This window comes from Lissotriton helveticus, chromosome 9 (genome assembly GCF_964261635.1).
Source record: "Lissotriton helveticus chromosome 9, aLisHel1.1, whole genome shotgun sequence".
Taxonomy (NCBI): Eukaryota; Metazoa; Chordata; class Amphibia; order Caudata; family Salamandridae; genus Lissotriton; species Lissotriton helveticus.
In genome coordinates, this window is record NC_136070.1 from 1249939788 (window position 1) to 1249953264 (window position 13477).

At 46.0% G+C, this 13477-nt stretch overlaps 1 protein-coding gene across 1 annotated transcript in view; it reads right to left on the reverse strand.

Annotated features, from left to right (window-relative positions):
* Positions 1 to 13477, reverse strand: part of CELSR3 (cadherin EGF LAG seven-pass G-type receptor 3) — a 786585-nt gene that overhangs the window by 276363 nt on the left and 496745 nt on the right. The window contains exons 4-5 of the mRNA XM_078661784.1: positions 4146 to 4261; positions 1398 to 1486 (exon numbers count right to left, since the gene is read on the reverse strand). Of these exons, the coding sequence (XP_078517910.1) occupies positions 1398 to 1486; positions 4146 to 4261 (205 nt within the window). The remainder of the gene's footprint in view (positions 1 to 1397; positions 1487 to 4145; positions 4262 to 13477) is intronic.

Consider the following 13477-nt stretch of genomic DNA (forward strand, 5'->3'; position numbering starts at 1 on the left):
CATTTACCCACATACATATTTACCTTGGTAATATGTTGGCAGACGGTACCCTGGAGTCAATATTGTTGCTGGTCGATATTTGTACCGCGATCTTCTAACATACAAACCTGGGTGAGTATGATGGGAATTCTACCTGCCACTGGCTCCTAAGATGGTGCAGGGAAACTGGTTGAGAAAGCAGAGTATTCAATGATCTACTTCAGATGGCAGAAAGGCAGTGGGTGGCAATGCATCTAATTCTGTGCTCCCCCTACTCAAGACATAACAAAGACAGGCACGCTCTGGGTGAGAAGGGAGATGACACACTAATGCTTCGGCTGTGGATCTTAACATGTTAGAGGTGCAACGGGTGAGCATGGAGACCATTGAGTATGTCTTCATCCTCCTGCTCTCTAGTGGTGAAGGGCTAGTGGATGACAATTCTGTCTGCATCTCGCTCTTACGATGGTAGGCAGGGACTGGATGAGAATGCAGGTTGGCACAAGCACCTTTTATGCTCGAATTTAATATATAACTAGGTTTGAAAGAGATAAAGGGGAGCAATTTAGATACTTGTGAAAAGGGCCACACAATAATCAGTTATGGCTCATTCAATTGAGATCATTTTCAGACATTAGAAGTAGATGGTTCTGTTACTGCGGACCTACCCACTCCACGCTGTCGAGCAGATTAGCACAGCGAGGAGTCTGTCACGGTCAATACAAGGTCTCTTGTTGACAGGCGGGCCGTCTGAGATGCAAAGTATAGATATTAGCCTGACCATGGTTGGGTGCAGGGGGCAGCTCATCTAAACTAAAGCATGATGGTGGATCCCACAGCACTGTGCTGCAATAGGTTAAACATTCTGTCATTCTACTGCTGTGAAAATACTTCTATAAGCACAAAACATTTTGTAATCCACCTTGGAAAGATCTAAGGGAAACCAACACTGGCATAAGGAGTTGACTGGCCATTGAGTCTTCAGTTTCCCACTGTGCATATGCAGAACACACAGCTTTAGACATAGACTTCCCAAACACTAAGCAAACACATTTTCAGAAAATGTCAAAGCAAAATACGACCTCGGGTGCAACACCCCCATCACTGGGAGTCAATTCATTGTCCTTTCTTGAGTTCTGAATCTTAAAAAATGTACCTCACATTGGTGCTATTTGTGGGTTTGTAAAAGTATTTGTAAATATGACTAAAAAAATGCTATGTCATATTCTGTTATGTTAAATATACTTTTAAATTGATTGAAATAAGTCGCACACGTGCCTGGATTTATTTATAATTAAACAATCTCCTGGCTTTTTCAGCAAAACAATGTAATTGGAAAATTGATGGTCAACATGGAGATTCTGACTATACAACTTCCATAGAGCGACAGGAGACGGACTCCCATTCAACATTCCTACCTTGTTGTAGTACCGAAGCTGCACCGTGTGCCACTGGCCATCGCTAACACCACCAGGAAGGTATGGAGACACCAAGGTAGTTGATTCGCCTGTAAATAACATTTCAAACAAGCAGTCATTACTTACATTGAACATATGATTCTGTTAACCAAAGCTGGAGGCGTGGATATAAATAATATTTTTAGTGCCTAAAGACTACCATGAACTCTTTCCAATGATACTGGAAGGTAGATGCAGCATAGAATGGCCTCTTCTAAACAATGGATGAATAACGGCACTTCTACAGCATAATCCACACATGTAACAGCCACCTCATCATGGCATGAGCTAAGACAAGTCCCTGATCACAAAGGTAAGACCACTCTTTTTGGTAAACAATGCAATTCAGCTTATCTCTCTTCCAACCACACACTTATTCGCAGCACCGATCACTACTACCACAGTAATGCACACAACACCTACATTGCTACACCCTATCTCTAAGAAGACATGAACAAAGACTGAAGTGTTCAGTGTTGGGTAAAAGCAGTGACAGAGGTTCTGCACAGTCAAGGACACAAATAGCTGAAAATACTGTGACCACAGCACCATGGAAGGGGATGAAGGAACAGTGCTCAACCACAAAGCGGTAAGTCTATTTCTGCACTACTACTGCACAATGGGACTCAAGAAGCACAGTGCAGTCAGAAACGATGTCATTGACTGCTGCGTAGCAGTACCAAGACGTTACTAACCGCATAGTTTGCCCAACACAAATAATCCTCATCACCATAGGCTCAGGCTGCCAAGCAGCCATAGACCACCAAAGAAAAAACAGAGTGGATGGGTGAAACGGACCACACCTATGTAGGCAAAGGAGGTGCGGAGTCATGGAACATCCCTGCACACACCTAAGGAGGGTACTGGTTGGGTACTGAGACATCAGGTTAGAAGGTGGAAAGGGAAAAGGAAACAGTCCTTGGTGTGCTTCCAATAAGTCCCTAGTCTTGGAAAACTCCTGCACAAGCCAAAGTGGGATGGGTACTGATGGCAAGTGGTCAGAAGGCAGAAGGGGAGAGAAGAAGCCATTGGGTGGATTCCAATCAGTGCCTGGTCGTGAACCACTCACACACAAGCCAAAGTGGGGTAGATATTAATGCATGCGGTTAGAAGATGGGAAGGGAGAAAGGCAGCCATTCATTGCCTTCCAATGGGTGGCTTGTCTTGGACCTCTCCTTCAGAAGCCAAAGTGGGGGTAGATACTGATGCATGCAGTTAGAAGGTGGGAAGGGAGAAAGGCAGCCATTGATTGCCTTCCAATGGGTGGCTTGTCTTGGATCACTCCTTCAGAAGCCAAAGTGGGGTAGATACTAATGCATGCGGTTAGAAGGTGGAAAGGGAGAAAGGCAGCCATTGATTGCCTTCCAATGGGTGGCTTGTCTTGGATCACTCCTTCAGAAGCCAAAGTGGGGGTAGATACTGATACATGCAGTTAGAAGGTGGGAGGGGAGAAAAGCAGTCATTGCCTGGCTTCTAATGGGTATGCAGTGATGGACCACTCCCACACAAGCCAAAGTGGGATAGAACTGATGCATTTGGTTAGAAGGCAGAGGGGGAGAATGTCGTGTTTTGGCAGCTCCTGAGTTAGCGTTTAGCACAGCTACACGGTCTTTTCGTTAACTTGACCAAAACGAACGGGGGCCATTTTGAATCCTTCTGGCTTCCATTTTCTATGAACATGCTGCCTCGTGGTCAGTGTGCCCTTTCGTCCTTTCTCGATACCCATGGTCACCTATTCTGCTCGGTAACAGGCTATTTTTAGTACTGGTCAAGCGCACATGCGCACTATGCATCAACTGGTCATTCTTTAGGAATGTTAGCACTAACTGACCAGTGTTATTGAACTCCTCCCACATGCTGGCTGTGTTCCAAAAATGACCTTATATGTACCTAAAATATGTAACTTGTAACCGCCTATCTTTTTATTGCTATTAAACTGTATAAAAGAGGTCGCGCACCGATGTTCGGTGTGCTACTTCTTACATTGCCGAAGGGTGCTGTAGGAATGTATCACCACCCCATGGGGTCTTAATAAACTTGTCTTTTGCCTTTTCCAGTGTCCGTGCCAACTTCTATACTAAGGTGTATGAAAGTTTAGCAGAGTATGTAGGCCTGATTTGAACCCAACACCACAAGAAAGGCAGCCATTGGTTGGCTTCCAAAGGGTATCCAGTCATGGATCACTCCTTCAAAAGCCAAAGTGGGATAGGTACTGATGCATTCAGTTAGAAGGTGAGAGGGGAGAAAGGCAGCCACTAGTTGGCTTCCAAAGGGTTCCCGTCTTAGACATGCATGTGGTTAGATGGTGGAAGAGGAGAAAAGAAAGGCATTGACTCCACTGTCCAACAGCTTTACATTTGCATGGAACCGATGATGGATAGCCATATTTAAAACACTGGGCACCAAAATCAAGAACAGCGAAATGTCCTCAGGTCGGCTGCAGTTGTGGATTAATATTACCTGCCTAGCTAATCTTCTTGGTTTTTGGGGTTTATGACCTTTTAGGATAATAGGACTTGTTCTACTTGTGCCTAGATTTATCATTAGAAGAATGAGGTGGAATGACTAACAAAATATCTTCCTTGATTCCCCTACTCAATACATGCAACATCCTAGAAATGACAGAGGTGTCCATATCATGCCGCTATAGTTTTGCTGCCTTACTTTCAAGCACATGCACATTTTAAGATTACCATCCTGGAGTCCTACCTGTGGAGTATTTCAAGTGCACCTGCCCGTCGATGATCTCCACAGCGATGAAGTCGTGCTTCTCATTCAGACGCCCATTGTAAAACAGGAGGCCGCTGCGTTCCAGGGTGGCAAACCTAGGGGCAATGAAAAGATCAGAACTGAGAAGCCCATGGCATTGAGTCTGCCTGCTCCAGGGTGGTAAAACCTAGGGGGGAACAGATCAAAACTGGGAAGCCCATGGGATTGAGTCTGTCTGCTCCACAGTGGCAAACCTAGGGGTAAGGAACAGATCAGAAATGAGAAGCCCATGGCATTGAGTCTGTCCACTCCGGGGTGGCAAACCTCTTGTCAAGAAACAGATAAGAACTGAGAAGCCCATGGGATTGAGTCATTTCGCACCAGGGTGGCAAAACCTAGAAGCGAGGAACCGATCAGAACTGAGAAGCCCATGGGATTGAGTCATTACGCTCTAGGGTGGCAAACCTAGGGGCGAGGAACAGACCAGAACTGAATAGCCCATGGGATTGAGTCTGTCTGCTCCAGTGTGGCAAACCTAGGGGTGAGGAACAGATCAGAACTGAGAAGCCCATGTGATTGAGTCTGTCTGCTCCAGGGTGGCAAACCTAGGGGTGACGAACAGATCAGAACTGAGAAGCCCATGGGATTCAGTCTGTCCGCTCCATGGTGGCAAACCTAGGGGCAAGGAGCATATCAGAACAGAGAAGCCCATGGGATTGAGTCTGTATGCTCCAGGGTGGCAAACCCAGGGGTGAGGAACAGTTCAGAACTGAGAACCCCATGGGATTGAGTCTGTTCGCTCCAGGGTGGTAAACCCAGGGGTGAGGAACATATCAAAACTGAGAAGCCCATGGGATTGAGTCTGTTTGCTCCAGGGTGGTAAACCCAGGGGTGAGGAACATATCAGAACTGAGAAGTCCATGGGCATGGGATTGAGTCTGTGAAGATCTGAGCGTGAGCATCTGTGCATGCTTGGATATGGACACCTGGATGAGTGATGCATGCCTTCACTGAAATATTTGAGATGTCATTAGTGATGTCACTGACCAAGTCATGAGTGATGTAATATGTGAGGTCATAAGCAGTACATTGCGGGGGCGCAAGTCATAGTTAACTCAGGTAACAATAACAGCTGAATTTCTCTGCTTTTGTATGAGTTAAATGTCAGCCTAACTATAATGTTCCTGAAACATTAGGTTTTTTTCAGTGAATTCTAAACTTAAAAAAAAAATGTTAATTCCTAACTATAATGTCCCTTAAACCTTTGGTTTTGCCAGTGAATTTCTAAGGTCTTTTAAATGCTAACTCCTAACTATAACGTCCCTATAACCTTTGTTTTTTGTGTGAATATCTAAGGTTTTTTAACTAGCAGTCGTGTGAGTGGTGGAGAAAGGGGGCGTGGCCTCTGACAACTTCTCAGAAATCCTGCTGTGTGAGACCTACTGTAGGTAACAGAAGGGGTAGTTGGCGCCCAAGGACATCCTTGGGGGCCAACTACCCCTCCTATTACCTCGAGTAAGCCCCATACAGCAGGAGTACTGGTTTCTGATAGCAGGCCATGCCCCCGTTCTCCACCACTCTGCAAACGCGCCTACTGGTGCGCTCTTGGTTGGAGTATGAAGTCCCCTTCGCTGGTGAGGGTCCTTAGGGGCCAATAAGCCCACCTGTTACCTCCAGTAAGCACCACACTGTGGGATTGCTGAGAGGTGGTCGCAGACCACGCACCTTTCTCCACCACTCTGCAAACGCGCCTCCTGGAACACTACTGGTTGGGTGATGAAGTCCACTTGCCTCTTGAGGGTCTCTGGGGAACTAGCCCTCCTGTTAACTCCAGTAAGCCACACACAGCTGGATTGCTAAGAGGTGGTCAGAGGCCACGCCCCTCTGTCCTTGGCTGAAACTCAACACTCGAAGTGCGAGATCCTTGTGGAATCCATAAGTACCCTCAGACTCCTCTGGATAGTTGGGACCTCTCCCCTGCAAAAGTGCAGGTAAAACAACGCTCTGCATCTGAAGAATCGCTGGCCATCTAGCCCTCCGGGGGATCGCCCAAAAGTAAATGGTGAAGTGCATTCTGGAAATTGTAGTCTGCTTTCACCGAAGTTACTTGTCACTATCACACTCCCCTAGACCGCAAGACGTCAAAGTTCATTTTGTTTCTTTTACCGCTACCAAGGCTTGTTGGTCACCATTAGGGTAACTGACCTTTTAACTTGAAGCTACATCAAGAGGGCACTTCATAACACCTGCAACTGATGTCAGTAACGACCCTGCTCTAATGTATTTGCATCCCTTTATTGGTGGCATAGCAGCTCGGGCGTGACTCCCATTTAAAGACGACTAACAGCCAGGACAGCCACTGCACCAAGACTCCACAACTTAGGTAAAATTGAGCTGACTTTTGGGCCCAGGTCTTGGGACCCCAAGAACCTCTACCCTGGGAGGGTACAATGTAACTCGTCCCCTAAGTGACTAAATCTGATTCGCAGATTTTCCCATTAACCCCAATGTTAAACATCTGCACTTTTAAATGTATTTATTTTCAAAGGATTTGAAAATCGATAACCTTGGTTATACGTATGCCATTTAGTTTGCTTTGGTGCCTAAATATACATAGAAATATACTCTATGTTTATAAATTTGTGTTGTTTTTCTGGAGTTGTATCAATTACTTATGAACCCTTATGGTTCGGAAAAATGCTTAGCACATTTACCTCTAGTAAAGTATGACCGCTCTTTGCGACAGTACCAGGACTGAGCCAAGAATTATTGTTGTGAATCCAAGGATCATCTTTGAGGCGTTGTGATAATATTGCATGGTAAAGTCTCACAATCATACCACATAATATTCCACTTTCCTACACAGGTGCAGTAATAAGGTGTATAGACCCCTGCTAGCTTCTCTCTCAGTCAACCCTGGTTTGTTTTTTAGATACAGACCAGCTGGCCCAGGAGCCTCATGGGTCTCCTCCTCTTGGGGGGAGGGGGGGGCAGTTGTAAATGTCTGGGAAAGTTCTTCATCACTCCCCTCCCCACAAATGAAGACCTTGAGAGCTCGGTTCTGGTGCCATGAGCATGTGGGCACCTAAACCATTTAAAAGAGGACCTCGAAAACATGCAGAGGACAAGAAAATGATATACCAGAAAAACAAACAAAGATAATTGGTTAAGGGAATGCTGCTGGGCTTTGAAGAGGCATTTCGATCCATTGCTGGATTTATCTAATTCTGACAGTTGCCTCCTTCATGGCACATGTTGGTAGTAAGATAAAGATTCTTGTAATGCATATCTGGCATTGACAGGGGCTAGTGGAAATATATAAACTCAGTTATTTTTAATGTAAAATAAGAATGTCATGAGAAATGCTGAAGATAATAAGCAGTTGTGGGCAGCAGTCAGAACTCTCTCTCAGTGTGGGATCACGGTGTAATTTTGAAAGCTCTAATCCGCACAGCTCTAAGGATTGTGGACACGATGGACATAGAGCTGGCTTCTTGGAAGACAAGTTTTGTTGGCTGTTATGTTGCCTCGTAGAGTAAGTGAAATGTATGCTTTGTCGGATGGTTAACTCAGTCCTCATAAGACTAAGGGTCAGATTTAGATCTCGGCGGACAGGTCACTCCGCCACAACGGTGACGGATATCCCGTCCGCCCAAATATAAACCTCATTATATTCTATGAGATTTATATTTCAGCGGACGGGATATGGGTAACCGTTGTTATGGAGTAACCTGTCTGCACAACATAAAGCAGGCGGTTAGTGTTTTAAGCGCTGATCCTGCATTGTTTTGGGGATTAGTGTCCGTGTTCCGTTTAAACCAGAAAATTAGTTTATCTCTTTTTTTCTAAACTCACCGGTGGCAGAAAGTGCCTCGCTTGACTAGGATATCAATCACATTTTGCACATTTCCTTTTTACCTATACATTACAACGGGTGGTGTGCTATTGTGTGAACTGCTCATGTTGAAAAGATGCTCGAAAGCTAAACGGTCGCTTGTGTTGTTGAGTTTGATCCCATTAGGAACAAGGCAGGCTCCTGCAGACTGGTCGAGAGAAGCCTTCCGATGCCTCCTGAAATCATCCTCCTCTTGAACCATTTGAGCGGGGACCACCTGGTCTACTTCTCGTGCTTCTGGTAGACCTCATTCTTTGGGTGCTGGCGGCAGAGCCCGCGCCCATGTGGGCAATCCATGGTGAAACCTACTCCTGGCTCGGCTTTCTGAGTGTTGAGTGTCCGCCTCACTTCTATAGTGGAGACCTATCCTTCCAAACGCTCAAGAGGCTAGGGCACGTGCTCTCAGTGTCCCTTTAAAGCACTTCACATCTGTGCTGCAGCAGAAAGGAATAAACCCACAGGAGCTCTGACTCACTTCTGCAATGCTTTACATCCTACAGGGCAGCAGGGAGAGAAAGGGGAATCGTGTAGACAAACTCTAATCACATAGGCAGAGGGGCTTGGTGAAAGGATAATGCGAGTGTAAAAAAATGGGAGAAAACACAACCAAATATTATATATGCAATGTAAACAAATCTCCCATGTTTGGAGAAGATCAAAGTACAGCGATCGTCACAAATACGAAGGATCTTGGAACTCTTTCTATCTGACGTTTGTCCTTCTCGGGATCCGTACGGTCATGTCACCTTCACTGAGGACCAGCTCAGTCAGTTCCCAGACGTGTGTGCTTGTCTCTCAGGAGGCCCCCCTTCCTGACCACGTCTAAGGTATGAGTCACGAGCAGCGGCTGTGACAGCTGGCTTACAGGAAAGCTGATGTCCCTGGACACCCGGGAGAGTCCCTGGTCCGTCCGCCCGCTGCCAGCCTCGGATCTCAGCACCTCGTGAAATCACACCCCTTCTGTGTCACTGTCTCTGTACAACACCCTGGTCGCCATGCCCTGACCACACTAGCAGTCCTTTAACCCCTTGGTTCCCTGGACCAGGAGAAATGCATCAAACATTCAACAGTAATCTGTAACAAATCTCACTTTTACTAACCTATTGCTTTGATTCTGAAACGTCACGCTTCTTGCTTTCCATATGGAACGTTGCTGCATCCATATAAATTGACATTTTATTTTATTTTTTAGGAATATTGTGTTTTTGTGCAGTGAAACCTGTACCCAGCCAGGCTTCAGAGGATTGTACAGAGCATCAGAGTAGATTCTTCGGGCTGGATGTCATTTATTTGCATTTGCGCAGCCACGTGGGAGTTTTGGGGCGTAAGATGACAGCTGTTAACCACCAACTTTTGTCATGGCATACCACAAAAGCTGCGTCATGGCTAGTGGTTCTGATTTATATTTTAAAATACCTGCCCGAGTGCCCTCAATCTGCAAATGAGAAGCAGCATACCTCCCACCTGCCGAGGATCAAACAGGTCCCAGTGGCGAGGGAGGAATTTCCGGGAGACCAAATGCACTATCGCTGGCTCTCCCCCCTGGTGGCCGAAGATGCCCAAATCTGAGAGGCCCAGTGAGGCATTACAAGCTCAAGGTTTAGGGCTTGTGGAAAGAGGCGATGAACAGATGCACAGGGGGCTCCTCTGGAAAGCAGGCCTCCACACGCCTCGTTAGCAGCCAGGGTAATTCCGGCTAAAGTCAAACTAAAGAGTGATCCCTATTAGGCCTGGGCGGTAAATTCCGTCCCGCTCGCGGAATTTGGGCAATTTCGCGTTCCGCGGAGAACGCAAAATTGCCCAAAATTCTGCGTTCCGCGACTTTGCAAAATTGTTTGCTTTTCCGTGTTCTCAAATGCGTGTTCGCAAGATATTCCCCCGAGCACGCAAACAGCGATTGCGAACAGTAAAAAAGCATTGCCAACAAGCAATTGCGCATGTTAGCGGAATTTCTGCATGTGCGCGGAGATTTTTTACCCTTTCGCAGAGATTTGTGTAACGCGATTACGCAAATTCCGCCCACCCCTAATCCCTATAGATGAATGTAGGTGAGGATTCATTCCTCGGAAAATAGGGTCTGCCAGGAAGAGTTTCAGACGAAGGAGGTGTGTTCTGGCACCTTCTCAAGGCACAACGCCTGTCCGCCATGGGAGAGTCATTCACAGCGACAAAGAGCCGAGGAGGGACAGTCAAAAAGCTGGAGCTATGAGCTCAGACAGCAGTTGTGGCTTCAGATCTCTTGGGATCATGGAAACACATTTCTGAACCATTGCTGCTGCTGTAATGGCAGTCAGATAGCTTCTCGGGCTAATGCACTTGTGTGTCTGACAGTCTGCGAGTGTGTGTGTGTGTGTGTATGCGTGTGTGTGCGACCTCAAAGTTGTAGCTATTTTTATTAGGTATTTAAAATAGCGTAAACCCAACTAAAACAGCTGCACAGCACTATAGAATGCATATACATTTCCTTTCTCCTATCTCTATCTCTGTCTACCTCTCTACAACGCAACTAGTGCTATGTAAAGCACTTGATACCGGGTCAAGTTTGCGCTATATAAAACTCCGTAAAATAAATAAAGAAATATGTTCATATCAGTACAACTGACACTTTAGGTGCAGTCCACAGGACCGAATTCTGCACACAGTGTGTGTTTGAAGCCAAGTTAGAGCAGGAAGGGAAGGTCTGTGATAGAACTATGTCACTGGGAAGATATTTCAAATACCTCCATCTCCCCTTTAAATCATGAATACAGGGAGGGGTGCACACTTTTGCCTTCCACTCCATATATTTATTTATTTATTTATTTGTTGGTTTATACCGCGCTAGAATAAACTCCCGAAGGAGTATCTCTGCGCCTGTGAGCTAGAGAACGCTTTCAGCAAGTCCAAGGAAGTGATTTATGTCTGAAACAAAAAGGTCTTAAGCTGTTTCCTAAAACTCAGATGTTCTGTGCATTTCCTAAGTGGCAGGGGTAATCTATTCCATAAGGTGGGACCGGCTACGGACAAAGCCCTACCACCCTGTCTTACTTTCTTGGCAGCTGGCACTGTTAGGAGCAGCTGGTTACTGGACCTGAGAGATCGCACCGGAGTGTAAAGTATAAATTTGTCAGTCCAATATGTTGGCCCTAATCCATTTAAGCTCTTATGGATGAGGCAGCAGGTCTTAAATATCACTCTTTTCCGAACAGGAAGCCAGTGTAATTTATCCAAGCGTGGTTTCGATGGTGTTCTTGACGGGGCATTTAAAACCAGCCTTGCTGCTGTGTTTTGCACAACCTGGAGTTTGGCTTTAACTCCCTCGTTGGCTGACAGCAGGAGCCCATTACAGTAGTCTAAACGACTAAGAATCAGAGCCTGCACCAAGGTTTTTCTGGTAGCATCTGGTAGCAAGGGGAAGACTTTTCTAAGAAGGCCGATCACATGAAAGCAAGTGTCCACCACTGTGTTGGCATGTTGCTTCAGGGAGAGATCTCGATCCAGGCGTACCCCCAAGTTTTTCACGACCAATTTGGGTTCCGGTACTGGACCAAGATCCTGCGGCCACCAATCTGGGGTTCACAGGATCTTAGCTTCTCCAAGGAGTAGGACCTCTGTCTTCCCTACGTTGCATTGAAGGCAGTTTGATGACATCCATTTGGCTACTGCCTTCATGCCATTAGAGAAGGAGACCTTCACTTCGTTCGTGAGATGCCTAAAAGGATACAATAGCTGGGTATCATCCGCATAAGATACGGGGATGAAACCGAACTCTCTCAGGATATTTGCCAGGGGTGCCACATAGATGTTAAAAAGAGTCGAGCCTGTGGCACCCCCTTGGCAATCTCCATTTCAACCGAGCGAAATGTGCCCATGCTAACCGTTTGAGTCTGGTTAGATAGAAAGCTTTTTAGCCAGGCTAAGGCCGTGTTCTTCAGCCCAATGTCAGCAGATCGTTTCGAGTAAGGTACTGTGAGAGACAGTATCGAACACTGCTGACAGATCTAGCAGCACCAGAACAACGGAGAAGCCTCTATCTTGATGTCTATGGAGGTCATCTGTTACTGATAGTAACGCGGTCTCCGTACCATGTTTGGGCCTAAAGCCAAACTGGGAGTGATCCAAGCAGTTGGTCTGTTCAAGAAAAGTAGATAAGTGCCTATTTACATACTTTTCAGCTAATTTTCCCATAAAAGGGAGTAGAGATATCGGTCTTAAATTAGACAGATCAGTCCATGGGATAGTAGAATTTTTCCTGATCGGTCTGACCGATGCTCTTTTCCATTCTCTAGGCACCTGACCATTTGCCAATGAAAGATTTACTATTCTCTGAATGCCTGGGCCCAGTATGTTCCCAACAGTTGGCATTATTCTTGCTGGAATAATGTCCAAAGGGCTTCCACTCTTGATTTGATTAATATAGCCATCTACCTCCTCCAAAGAGATTGGCGGAAATGTGCTAAGGGAGCATGACGGGGGATTAGTTGGAATCTGTGGCATTACCCCACCTCCTGAGGTGGATAATTTAGCATTGGTAATGTTATCATAGATCTTGTCAATCTTACTGGTGAAGAACTGTGCTACTTCGTCGCATAATTGCTGTGACGCCAGCTCTGGACTTTCACAAGCTGCTGGCTTGATAAAGGACTGCAAAACTTGGTACAGCACCCTAGGGGCATTTACAGCAGATGACAGGAGGGACGCAATGTGAGTCTTGCGTGCCAATCGAATAGCTTTATGGTAGATGGAGAGGGCCGACCAATAAAGATTCCTGTCATCCTCTCTATGGGATGTTCTCCATACTTTTTCCAATTTCCTGGCTGCCCGTTTTAAAGAGCGTAAATGCTCCGAAAACCATACTTCCTGCTTCTGAGCAGGGCGTGGTTTAAAAGTTTTCATAGGGGCAATTGTATCCACTGCTATCTGCATAGCTTGGTCAAATTTGGCTAGGGCACTGTCCACTCCGTCTGTAGAACAGACAGAGGGCTCAATAAACCGTTCCTGGAAAGTATCCGAGTTAACCTTATGCCATTGTCTCCGTCTGCTAGGTAATGTCATTATTTGATTTAGAGGTGTCTCAGACCTAGATGTGTGAAATTCCATAATATAGTGATCTGTCCAGCTCACTTGTATGGGAGGGGAGCAATTAATGGCATTTGGTATGGTCAAAAAGATAAGGTCCAGGGTATGTCCTGCTAGATGCGTTGGGCCACTGTTAATCTGTGTAAGACCCAGTGGTGCCAAATCAGTCAGCAAGGACTGCGCCTCGCTACATTCTGCTAGTTCGCTATCGACATTAAAATCTCCAAGGAGTAGAAAATCTCTTCCTGGATTGACATAGCTGGCCAGCGCTTCCAGCAATGTAGTGGAGAAGTTGGCACATGAGCCAGGAGGGCGATAAACTAAAGCCCCTTTACGACTCATTCTACATGATATTTCAATCTTAAAGATTATTATTTCC